Source organism: Geospiza fortis, unplaced genomic scaffold (assembly GCF_000277835.1).
Source record: "Geospiza fortis unplaced genomic scaffold, GeoFor_1.0 scaffold381, whole genome shotgun sequence".
NCBI classification, from domain to species: Eukaryota; Metazoa; Chordata; class Aves; order Passeriformes; family Thraupidae; genus Geospiza; species Geospiza fortis.
Window position 1 is genome coordinate 4,637,958 of NW_005054348.1, and position 13,472 is coordinate 4,651,429.

General features: G+C 42.2%; 1 protein-coding gene across 1 annotated transcript in view; it reads left to right on the top strand.

Annotated features, from left to right (window-relative positions):
- Positions 1-13,472, top strand: part of TRIM67 (tripartite motif containing 67) — a 42,388-nt gene that overhangs the window by 3,174 nt on the left and 25,742 nt on the right. Inside the window, exons 3-7 of the mRNA XM_014307911.2 lie at positions 3-162; positions 5,378-5,473; positions 9,265-9,387; positions 10,629-10,739; positions 12,874-13,027. Coding sequence (XP_014163386.1) covers positions 3-162; positions 5,378-5,473; positions 9,265-9,387; positions 10,629-10,739; positions 12,874-13,027 — 644 coding nt within the window. The remainder of the gene's footprint in view (positions 1-2; positions 163-5,377; positions 5,474-9,264; positions 9,388-10,628; positions 10,740-12,873; positions 13,028-13,472) is intronic.

The following is a 13,472-nucleotide window of genomic DNA, read 5'->3' on the forward strand; positions in this document are numbered from 1 at the left end:
AGCGGCGGCCGCAAGCTGCCGACGTGCGCCGAGCACGACCTGGAGAACTACAGCATGTACTGCGTGAGCTGCCGCAGCCCCGTCTGCTACCAGTGCTTGGAGGAGGGCAAGCACAACAAGCACGACGTGAAGGCCCTGGGAGCCATGTGGAAGCAGCACAAGGTGAGTCCCGACGGCCGGCTGGGAGCTGGGGTGATGCTCAGCACTGCGGTTTGTTCATCCCAATGCCCCAAAAATGGGTTGCAGTTTGTGGGACATGAGGTCCTTCATGTCCATCATCCTTTCAGACTTTTCTCCCTTTAGAATGTTGCTCTTAGGTTTTTGGCCCTTCCTGACTTCCCGCTGACGCCCGCAGCCTCTGGTCAGGGTTGGAAAACCCAGACACCCTCTGGTGCTGGCCTCACCTTGACCACTGAGGTTCCACCAGGTCTCAGGCAGATAGCTGGAATTAGCAAGTCCATCTCAGCAACTTTTTTGCCTTCCACAGGATCCTTGGCCATCCTGTCCTCAGCCTTCCCATGCTCTCGCAGTGGCAGCAGCTACCTGTGAGGAGACAGGGTGGTTGTTCCTTCTTTTCACCACCTCCCTTTCATCCAGGACTCTGTGCAAGCTGCCACAACTCTGTGCCAACGAGGGAGAGTGGCCCACAGCCACCCAAGTGTTTTGGACAAGAAAGCATGGTACAGATGATCATTGACACTGGGTGTTCTCCTGGGCCTTAGAGAGGTCTCCTCCCACTCAGTTCCCAAAGAAGCCAGGAGTAATGGCTGGAGGGATTTTCATGATACAAAGATAAATAAGGAATTGTAGACAAGGACTAGGGATAAGCAAAACCTTTTCTGATTCAGATATCGTCACTGTCTGATTCATGCTTCCCTGCAAGTGATGCTCCCTACCCCTCCCTGGATTCCTTTGTGGAGAGGTCAGAACCATTTGCTTGGCTACACAGGGGTTTAGTGAAGTCTGGGAGAGCTGGTGGGTCACTTGGTCGTGCTTTCCTTGCTAAAAAGAAGGCTTTGCAACCATGTGAATAAAGAGCAAGATGTGTCCTTAGAAGTTGAAAAAATGTATGAAGTTAGTTCTTTCTTGCTGAGAATGATGGATCCTGGAATAATGATTAGTTCATACATATGAACTTAGAGAGGGGACTTCAATACCTGACAGCTGAGGACAATCTTTTGGAGCTTCCTGCTGTATTGGGGTTAAAGGACTTCTCCCACAGCTGTGCAAAGAGCACTTGACCAGCTCTGCTGGCTGCTGGATTCCCTTCTTTTTACTCTCTGCTTGCAGATAGCAGTGAAGAAAGCACAGAGAGATCCTTTCAGACACTGCAGGAAAGGTCAAAATCAAGACTGGTGTCATCACCCCTCAGCCATGGAGTGGCTCAGCACAAGATAGGCTGAGGTGTTTGGCAAGACAAAAGAATGACTTTCTATTTTAAGATCCAAAGAAGATGCCCCTTGGGGTGATCTGCTTTTTTGACCCATCCAAGAAGAAAGACAAACTTCTTCTGGAGGTGTTTCAGTTTGAATGTTCTGCCAGCAGCTCAGCCGTCATTCCTCCCTAACATGATGAGTGCTTGTGCAGAGAAGTTCTCTTGCAGATTAAACATTTGCAGCTGCTGTTCATATCCCAGTGTCAGAATCCACTTCTGAGCAGAATTGTTTTGATGAACAGGGTCTGAGTTCACAGTTCAAGTGTGGCTGATGTTTTGGAGGGCACGAGAGACCAGCTTGTGATGTACTATGGTCTACCTTGAGTTAAAACTGTTTGATGCCTTGTGGAACATGACAGTCCAGTCTAATCAAAGTTCAGAATCAATCATTTTGTCTCTTTCCTACTGTCAAATATTGAAAAAACCCTTTTGGCTGGTATTTTTACTGCATTTTTTTCTATGACTGAGGTATCACAGAACATTATTTTTCTCTTGATTTCCATATTCAATCAATGTCAAAATTCTAGTGAAAAGACACCCTCAAAATTAAGTAATTTGGGGACTCTGAAATTATGCTCTTGTGAATATTATATTTCCCAGAAAAATGTGCTTGGCACAGAGTAAATATAATGGAACTGTATAGCCAGGCAGCCTAAATCATCATCTCACATTCACGCAGATAAATTGTTTTGGAATTAGATACTTCTGCTTACAAATAGTTCTCTGATACAGCAATTTCTATGAGTTTATTACCTGCAGTTACTTTGGCCAAACCATAAATTACTTACATTTACTGGCATGCCAGAGGTAATTTAGGGCTCATGTGTTCTCTGCAGATGCTCTGGGCATAGCTGGTAGAGGCAGCTGAAAGGTTTGTTCTTAGACCAAGGAGCCTTCCTTGTGTTAGCCCTTTGTTTGGCTCCTCCTTTGTCTGGACCTTGTGACAGTGACCTAGTGGCAAATTACTGAGTGTGAAAGCTTGTCCAGGCAGTGCTGCAGGCCATGCAGGGAAATGTGCCCCTCCTCTCAGCTGTACTGCTGGTACCAAAGCTGGACTGGACTGGTTGGCCCCTGTTAGTGGTGCAGGTTCCCCATTGCACTCCTGTGTGTACTTCTACAAAGTAAAATTGGTGTAAAATGACAACAAGGTTCCAATTGCACAAATCTATGAAAATCCCCTGGTTTAGCTGGACTTCATTATATTCACTTGCCTGAAAAGTGCCTCTGGACCAGCAGTTCAAGGTTATTTAGAAAAACTCTTGGTCTTCTGCTGAAGTTTAATCCTTTCACGTCTTCTTAGCAAGTACAGTGGTACTGTAATCACATTTAGGTAGGACTTCAGACCTATAAATGTGAGGAATGATGGGAGACACATTTCAGCTCTGCCTATTCTAAAGGCTTAACTATACATATGTACCAAAATGCTGAAAACACCCACAGCTGGATCCGTCTGTGAAGGGCAGGCAGGCAGGCAAGGGTAGGAGTCCTCATGCCTGCTTTTATTTCCTGACCTAAAGACTTGTGTTCCCAAAAACGTGTGGGCTCTATGAGAATTCAACACCAGGACAAGCTTATCTAATCAATAGTCAATCTGCTGCTAAAGAGAGATGGAGGGAAGGCAAGCTAAATGAGCATGAACTGTTCGGTTGAAAAAGGACATGGCCATTATCTGGTTCATTTTCTGAATTCAGAGGTCTTCCCTGCCCATCTGGGTTCAATTACTTACCCTTGTCATCTCTGTGTTCCTGTAATTGGTGGAAATAGAAACTTGGTATCTATCTCCAGCCCTCAGATTATTGGTTGCAAGCCCAGGTATTAAAGAGAGGATAACACCAGGTGGAATACTGTTTGTCAGGAGTTATTAATTGTTCCAGTCAATGGAGCTTGTTACATCTCAGTTTGGCTTACAATAAATATTTCTGTGGTATGAAAGATTGCTCTGGGTGTACAGGGCATTTTTTATGGCTTGGTTGGTTTACTGGGGGCTTAGTCATGTAGCTCCACTTGATTTTAATGAGAAGCGCATGACTAAATTCCTCTGATTTGCAAGGTATCTTTTACAAATGCTTGGAAAAACAAGGCTATTATCTCTAAGTGGGTTTCACAAATGGAAATCTGGCCTTCTTCTTGGCTTCATGCTGCAGTCAAGTTAATGCAACCACAGGTTTTAATGAACAGATCAATTTGCTTATGAGCCCTTTAGACAGTGACATGGCTGAGTTTCTGTTGCAGCTCTCTGTGATGGGAGTGTGCCAGGAGTGACTGTGCTGATTGCCATTGGTATATATGCTGCTTACAATTCATCTGTGGTGGTTTTCTACCGCTGCTGGAATGCCCACATGCTGCCTTTGTCTCTTCTGATTTGGAGAAATGAACTTTGAGATGATTTGAGAGCTGGGGCAGATGTTGGGAAAGTGGAGGTTTTACTTTTGTTGGGACCAAACATTGGTTTTGATTTGAAAGAAAGGAACCCTTTCCTCCCTGGGACAATTTGGTCAGGACAGTCAATGACAGAGAATATAATGCTTCTGCCACGTATTTCTTTCGTGCTTACGCCCCAGCTGCTTTATCATGTGCTGCTTTAACCTTGTTCTATGTCATCTTGACAAATCAAAGGCTCAGATGTGCCCTGTGAGTGGAACAGAAAGTGTGATCAAAAACTTCAAACTTTGGCAAACATGATCAGCCTGTGCAGAACTGACCTCAAGTCCTGATTGTCTGATCTCACAGAAAACAGAGATTTTTTCATGGACCTGGAGTTTGCTTCTGTGGCCTCCTGTAGTGTTAATATCAAACATCATCATTTCAGGTTTTTGTGCATTTACAAGGGTTTGTGTAAGAAGATAGCAGAGATTCAAATATTGAGAAATAGGCACAGTAGTGTGTCTTCCCTTTACATTTGTTATGAATGAACTTTGTAAAGCATATTCTCATTTAGATTTTAGCACTAATGTGCTTTCAAGGGGCCACTTTCCAGCCTCTTGTTCCCCAGTCTTACATATGTCCAGAGTTGCTCCATCCCAGGTGCAGAACCTTGCAATGGCACCAGCCAGTTCTTTGAGTACACTTCGTGAATCCTCTTGGTGCTCCTGGACTTACAGGGATCCATCTGGAGTAGCAAATCCTGCACAAATTTGGGGCCGACTGGGAGTTAATCACTCTCACAGTCATGGTCCTCCAGCTAAGAGCACTGGGACCCCAAAATGCATCACTGGGTCTGCCAGGGGCAAAACCACTGTTTCCTTCCTGTCCTCGAAGTTCATCGACAAGCCTCTGGCTCAGCTTAGAGATCTCAGGTGTTGGCTGAGGAAAGGGAAGGTCAGGCCTAGAGTGTGGACTTTAAAAAGTCATATTCTATGTGCCTTACCAGTCAAAAGTTAGAGGAAGGGTTTTTTCTAGCTTTTGCAGAAACATTCACCCATTTGTTGAGTTGGAGCATGGGAAACTGGAGCCCCAAGGGACATTACTGTGAAGTCTGAGAAGGCAGATTTGTCTTTAAAGTCCTAGTGTATCTCAGGTTTGGTAGGATCTACCACATTTATAAAGATTTCAGACTTGGATGAAAAAGAAGTGTCATTTTGGAAAGCACTTGGGGATTTTTCAGCGTGACAGATGCTACTGTGTAAGTGTAAGACTACTACCTCCTTATAAACGTGGGTAGCTGTTTTATAAAAAGGTGTTTGACTTACCAAGTTGCTGCAATAAAGTGAAACGTGCAGACACAATACTTGACTGCCCCCACATGCATATTTCACCCTCATTAAATCTGATTACAGTAAAAATCTTAACTGTTCTTTTCTAGCAGAAACACTTCGTGGAATTAGGAATACATGTAACCCTTTTTGCACATTATTAATAATCAAATCCAGGGATTACTGAGAAAAACATTTGCATTTTATCACTAACTTTTTCTTTTTTCTCATCCTTTTTTCTCCCTTGCAGGCACAGTTGTCTCAGGCTTTAAATGGTGTTTCAGATAAAGCAAAGGAAGCTAAAGAATTTTTGGTTCAGCTGAAAAATTTATTGCAGCAGATCCAGGTAACTGTAAAATATAATCTGTGTTGATAATACAGTAATCAATAGAACTGAGTGAATAATTTATTTGATGACTTTGTTTCCTATGCTATTCTCATCTTTCCTGGAATCATCTGACCTTTCTTGAATGGATTTGCTAGGTAAAATTGTTCATCAAATAATGCCTGCAAGCCCCTCCTAGCTTCTAGATTGTTTGCTGTTTGTTGCAAAGAGCTGATACTCAATACTGGACATCTGAGCTGTGTTGATTAGTGTTTGATTGAATCCATTAGTCATGCTTCTAGGCTCCTTCCTGACTGCAATTGCTTGAATTCGGCATTTAGGATAAATTCGCATTTTAGCACATTCAAAATGTGCTGCTAGCTTTTCATCTTACATTTCCTAAAAATGCACTAATTTCTGCAAAAAAATCCAGTCAGCCTGCCTATTACAGTACTTGTAAGAATGTCCTACACATACTCAAAAATACAGGAATATTCTACTAAAAAAAAAAAAAAAAGGAACTGCTGCTAAATCAATGTGTCATTTATTGGAGCGTAAGTTATTTTCATGCCTGTAATTGTCCAGATTTAATAGTCAGAAAAAGAGCTCATAGTGAGTGCAGTAATTGAGGGCACAAACCCAAAATAACACAAGCCTTAATTTCAATCAAATTTAGACTCATCAGTGCTGGAGGTCAGACAAACCTCAAGGTCCTTCTGGCCCTGTGGAGTGTACCTGGAAATGTGCCACTCTAGTTTGGGCTGAGCAGTGTCCAGGAGGGGACACTTGTGTCCTGTGCTAGTTAGTAAGGGAAAACCAAGCAGAAATTCAAAAAGTTTATTATTTATTCATTAAAGTATTCCACCTAAAACCTCAGAGGATGATTTCATGCCACAAGGGATGCCCAAGCTCTTGGGTTGCCTCAGGGCAGCCTAACAAGGCATCCTCACAGTCTTCCACAGCCACGTGGGGAAGGTAACACACCAAAATGAGAAACTGGTAAAATTAAAGGACATTTAAATGAAAGAAACTGGTGCAAAGCCACTGACTGGCACTTGTAATGTGCTGTATTTTGGCTATAGTGTGAGGTTTCTCTCAGCTGACTTACCCATTTAACAATTATGTAGCTCAGCTGGTCTACTCATTTAAACTTTCACTGTCCAAGGAGAAAAGACAGGCACCTCTAGAGAGCATTTCTTCCTGTAGGTATGAACAGCTATTTTAGGATGGGATAACCCATCCAAAATGGTAGTCTATCACCAATCTTTCTTGAGTCATCTAGCTCCATTACAAATGTATTTTTCCCTCCTGAAACCTAGAAGTGGCCTGTTATGACTATTTATGACTATGCTGTAAAATCCTTTAATGTGTTTCAATAAAATCACTGCCAAATTGCTCTCCATAAGGGAGCTGCTACAGTTGGATCAAAAGACCAGGCCATTTATTTGATGCTGCTTGTTGCTTAAAATGCTAGATGAGAGCTCAGAAGAGGAAATTTTATCCAGCAGTACCCTCTAACATTTAGCCAAGTCTGGGCACAAATCTGAATCCGACACTCATATGTTGAGGCGATCTTCATCCTGAGTCTGAGTGAAACATCAAATTTCAGCAAACCAAAACAGCAAGACTAATCAGCTGCATATTGTATTTCTAAGTAAAACAAGACTGGGACATGGCTCCAAGATGATCACTCACACACTTTAACCCTTAAGGAGCTCCCTGGAATGGTTTTCTCCCATGACAAATTGCACTCCTCTCATGCAATGTTCGAGCCACCTTTGGTGATAGCACGTATCAGGGAATGCTCTTGGTAGTCAGGTTTGGTACACCCACACCCTTCGAGGGGAAAGGGTTTAGATGTTTCATGAGCCAGTCTGTGCCTTTTGACGTTTGGACAAAACCAGTTCTTGTACTGTTACTTTGTGGGGGAACAGATGTAGCCTTTGTGCATAGGTTTGTAGCCAGACATCTCTCAGAGCAGGTTATTTACAGTAGAAATCTTATGACGGCTGCCACACTCGCATATGGACATTTACCCCTCAGCAAAAATGTATTTTAGTAATACTTTTACACAAAGGAGCAAGCAATATGTAGATTTTATTATCCTGTCTCAATGCACTGCAGACCAGGCAGCCACCCACATTCTTTATCTCCTCTCTGAGTTTGCCAGAGCTACCAGGAACTGTGCTTTCATCTTACCTGGGGCAGTTTGCAAATTCATAATCTATTTTTCCTTTCCCTGCTTTGCAGATCTGTTGTTACCCCTCTTTTTTCATGCTTTTCTCGTCTCTGAGATCACTTTTATATCTCTTGGTCTTTTCAGATACTGCCTGTTTCTCATTGCTCTTGTTGCTTCCTTGCTTCTCCTTGTTGCTGTCATGATCTGATTTTCCCATTTTCCCATCTGCTGTAACAATTTCATACTTTCTCACTTGAAGGAGGCATATAGCCAAACACCCTGTTTGATGTGAGAGCAGAAAATGAGGAGAGAAAGGAACGATGCACTGCAGCAGCCACCGACTGATTCAGGCTCCATGCACAAAGCAGCACTTCAGGAGTAACGGGATGGAAATGGGCTTAAGGGGGAGCTGGGAGTGACACCAGCCAAGGAGGGGGAGATGCAGACAGGAAGAGTCTAAGACAAACCTGTGAGCAGGAGCTGAGCCGTCTGGTGTCTCCCCAGCCCTGGATAAACCCCCGCCCACATCTCGCTGGCAGGTCTAGGACTGCACTGGGGCTCCCCAGGGAACACTGACCCTGCCTCCATTGGCTGGAGAATGGGATGCACAGGTCACAGTGAGAGAAGGGAGTACAGTGCTGAAAATTTTGAACTCAAAGTAAAGAAGACAAAGCAAATGAGTAGAAAATAAGAGGAAAGCTAAAGAGCTAAGAGATAATAATGAATTAGGGGAGCACAATGTCTTAGCAAAAAGGCACTTCTCCTTCAGTACGTGCTTAAAATCTTTTCACATTTAATGATATTTTTTTCTTTTTTAATTGGGGTATTTGGGAGGAAAACTGATAGCACACCTAAACATTTGCTTGGAAGAGGAGCTTGAAAGTTTTCTCCTTCTAGTCTCCTTCTGAGCAGAGGAGGTGAGGGAGAGTCTTCCTTTGAATGGGTACTAGAGAAGCAGTTCCAGGAATTTATGTAATGCTAAATTGTTCCCAGAGCCTACTAAAGGCTCAGTGTTGTATACTTAATGCTGGTTTCTGCCTAGCAAAGAATTTTACCATAATGTGAATAGAAAGTTCCCTCTTTTTTTAAAAGCTAATCAAGTACATAGCTCCACTGCCAAGTGCTAGCTATTTTATAAAAAGTACTCAAAGCAATACACAAACCTTAGGGCTTTGTACCTCATTAATTTCCTTGTAATAAGCCAGTAGACCAGATTCTGGTCCATAATTCTGTTCTAATTGCTGTGGTACAGAGCCAGTGATTTTAAAGTTGCTACAGTGGGATAATTAAAACAGATTGGAGCAGAATCCTCTTATGTATGTATGCACTGTGTATGTTACATTTAGCATTTACATCATGTTGTACTACATCTGCTGTCAGGAAAGTGCCAGTAAAGTAAATAATGATTTTAAAGGAGACCATTTTAAATAAGACCATTTGTGGCATGGCATATTATTGTTTCATTTTACAGCATGCAGCTATTACTGGTACAGCTGTAATGAAATCAGAAAGGCAACAAAAATGCTGAGGGTCTTGAAAGGAAATATATTCTGAGCAGAAAAGCAGGTATGAGCAATAGCTTAAGCTGCAAACGGTGCTGTCTCTGATGTGTGTGACTCTGTCCTCGTTGCAGGAGAACGGGTTGGATTACGAAGCCTGTCTCGTGGCTCAGTGCGATGCCTTGGTCGATGCGTTAACGCGGCAAAAGGCAAAACTGCTCACAAAGGTCACCAAGGAGCGTGAGCACAAGCTGAAGGTGAGCACTCCTCTCATCAGCTCAGCACAGCTGCTGAGAGATACCTGCTGTGGTTTGTCAAGTTCCCCTCGACAATGAAATCTCCTAGTGACCAAATTATAAAGTTCCTTTAGCAGGTTCCAGTTCAGCAGTTTAATGGAACTGTGGCTACGCACGTTAAATGATGGATATACTTCAGCAGTTTGTTGAATCAGGTCATCAATCTTTATTTATCTTATGGTTTGGGGCTATCTTTTGAGAGGTGCTTATCAGTGAAACCTCTGTGTGGTTTGGATTTTGGCACCCTCTGCCCAAGTAAACCGTTGTGATTTTGATATCTCCTCAAATCTTTAAATTCAGGTAAGCCACCTCCAGAAATACATGATCTACTCAAATATATTAAAGAAATGCAGTAAAAGGAGATGGCAAGAAGAAATCTAAACTGGTTGTACAAAGCGGCAGTCAAAAAATATTTAAATAGACACATTTCTTAAAATGCTGATCTTTATGTGATTTTGAGGTACTATGGTGCCATTCACATTAAAGTATCTAAAACAGAAGGAAAAAGTGAAATGGATTATCTAACGTATCAGTTAACAAAATTCACCTGAGATCAGCATTCAGCTTGCTTAACAAGAGCCAGCACTTAGGACATACAGCTGACAGCACAGCAAACCCTGCACTTCATAGCTATCACGAGTTGTCCTACAGAACACAGTGCTGCTAGACCTAGTCCACAGCCATGTGGCAGCAGAATCGAGGCCAAAATCTGGAAAAATGAAATGCAGCTATTTTATTTCTTAATTCCAGCAATGTGTTCTTAAGCAGAGCAGGTTCAATGATAAATTGTGAAGAGAATGTTAGGGTATGATCTGTGAGAAACCACTCCATCAGTTTGCCTCTAAAGTGAAGGACTTTTTAAAAGCTCAGATGTTAGTGAAAGTGTGACTGGAAATGTGAACACTGCAAATGCAGAGACATGTTCTGTGCCCTCTCTGCCCCAAGCAAGCCTAATCTTTGAGAAATTAATCTGCTCTGAAAATTGAGATTCCCTGTGCACAACATTTTGCCAAGCTAATTATCGCTATTTACAATACAGAGCAAGTGAGTGAAGCTGATGGAGATATAGCAGTGGCCATATGGCAGCTAAATTAAGCATAGATTTAACACACTCTCCCATTCCTTGTCTCTTCTGGAATAATTTTATACAATTCACTGCAAGCTGAGGCAGTCATAGAACTGTACTGATGTTTGTTTTCCAGGTTGTTTGGGACCAGATAAATCACTGTACACTGAAGCTACGCCAGTCAACAGGGCTTATGGAATACTGCCTAGAAGTTATCAAAGAAAATGATCCCTCTGGGTTTTTACAGGTATTTTTCTTCCTAATGTTCTGGGGAAAAAAAATCATTGAAGCTAAGTCTAAAAATGTGTGGCTTTGTTAATTAGCCCCTTCCACCTCCAAGGCAGGTTCACCTTAACTCCTGCAAGCACTGTCTAAAAACTCAGAGAGCCTGGTGACTGCATGAGTGTCCCAGCAAAGAGATGGCTTTAACTGCTGCACCCTGACTGAGGTGGGGGGTTAGTGGTCACACCATCCTGATGTCTTTCTTCTTGCCAGCCCGTCCATCTAGGATGAGAAAAAGATGCTATGCAGTTAATGATAGCTTTTTGCAGAGTATTATTTTATTCTCATCTGAGAAACCCAACACAGGGCCTCACAGAGCTCTCTGGTTTATTTGGAGAGGTCTGTGACTCAACAGAGTAGTACTTCTCCCCCTTGTGCTTCTCCCCTTTGCTTTGCTGTGTAAAAGAGTCCTTTCAGCACCTCCCCTGTAAGGAAATCTAGTCTGAAGGGGCTGCATGTAGCTTTGCTTCGCTGAGATTGTTGCATCAAGACCTGTGGCAGCTCCAGGTACCTTTTCTTTGCAAAACATGGCCTAGACAATAATTGCCTTAATTTGCAGGATACTGCTTCTTAGGTGCAAACAGTGAAAATGTCTATTGATGAGACAAAACATAACTGTGTTTTTTTCATGTAAATTATTTTGCTTTGTTTATTCTTATATGTTTATTAATAACTTTATTTTGCCCTAGTGGTTTCTATTTATTGCCTAAAAAGAAAGGTACATCAAACAAAATGACCTGCACATATGAATGCATGAATGTCAAGGGTTTGTCAGAGCATCCCTAAAAACAGGATGAGAATTAGCCAACCTAAACCTATTAACACTTCAGACTGATTGTTACTGTCATGTCTGGTCTCAAGCAGGAGAGGGGAATGTGTGGTGTAGATTAATCTCAAGGTTACACAGATTTTAACAGGCTGTTGGCTGGGCACTACAGGACAAACAAAACCTTTGGGTCTTGCCTATCTAGATATGTACTTCACTTTCTTTTCAGCTTACTTTCCCTGTAACTTCTGTGGCTTCAGTTTTTGCAGCCCCCTTTATAAAAAAAAAAAACACAAAACATTTTTGTTTTTACTTTTTCCTGGTTAATCTAATGATGCTTTCAAGACAGCCAGCAGACACTCAGGCACTGCATTACTTTGAGCAACTACTCCTGCAGCCAGGATATTGGGACATGGCCAAGGGATCCAGCATCCCAGTAAGTGACTCCGAGGCTGCAGGAGGCTGTGGGATGCTCCTCCACCTACTGCACAGACTGATAGGGAGCTGTTGATGCAAGGGCTCAGAGAGGAGTGTCCTCAGTAAAAGTAATGAGGAAAAGTTTCCAAATTCCTGCAACAAAGGAAAACTTTCTCTGTGATACCCATAAAAAATTCTGCTCTCTGTGGCTTACAGGAGGTTCACTGTCAGGGACTCCTGATACCCAAATGACAGCTTCACTGAACTCAAGGACAGTTGAGCTTATTGATTTCCACAGAGCCAGGATTTAACTTCCTGAAGTGTCTGTTGTGATCCTTTTAGTTTGACTTTTGGCCTGATTGTCTGTGGGCTGAGCTAGAGCAAAGCTTTAAAAATTAACTTCAGTTTTGATGTAATGATAGAAAATCCATCATATATGTGAAAATGTATCTGACAATTTATCACCCTCACTGTGAGTAATATACACCTTCCCTAACATCTGATTTTTTAATCCTTTAGCTTTCATCCACTGAATCATCTCTGCTGAATGGAGAGACTCAAACATTTAAGCCTCTCTTTGTGCAACTTCTTTTTAAACAGGAGAGCAAAAGTAGACCGTGCAGATCAGAGAACAGAGTACAGAATTATATGTGGCATTCAAAGGCATGACACACAACATAATCTTAACAGGCTTTATAAATGCAGTTTTTACTTTCCTAGCCTAATATGAGCTTTATTTTGAAAAGACAAGATGAAAGGATGCAACATAAATGGACCTCACCCCAAAACGTCCAGATCCCATCTCATCTGTTTTGCTGTCTTAATCCTTTTTCCTTTGTGCTGTATCTGACAGGCATTCTGTCATTTCTAATGTGTGCATCTGCCATTTCATTATAAACCTGATACTCTCTTTCAGATTTCAGATGCTTTAATCAAGCGTGTTCAGGTATCTCAGGAACAGTGGGTCAAAGGAGCCTTGGAGCCAAAAGTGTCTGCTGAGTTTGACTTGACTCTGGATAGTGAACCTTTACTGCAGTCAATTCACCAGCTGGATTTTATTCAGATGAAATGTAGGGGTGAGCTCTTATGATTTTCCTTTTCCTGTTTTTCATGCATGTGTTGAAACAGTGCTGGGAGGTGTGAGGACACCAAAGGAGGAATTATTTGAATTTGCTGGATAGTTTTAAAAGGTGTTCAGGCAAATTCAGGTTACTGGGTGTTTCCTGAAAAGGTGTGCTCCCCTCACATGTATAATCTTTAAGTGCATCTGGTATTTCTATCTGAGCTGAACAAGCTCAGATAGAAATACCAGATGCACTTAAAGATTGGAAAGATAACTTCTTCGGAGTAGGGCTTTGAAGATTTATAAGACATGAGCTGCATGAAACTCCATGCCATTTTGTAGCATTCCTAAGTTTGACATGGTTAATTCAAGATACCCTGTCTTGTCAGAAACAGCTGAAGTAGAAAATAAATTTTAAACAGCTGAATAGGGACACCCCCCCCCCCCCCCCC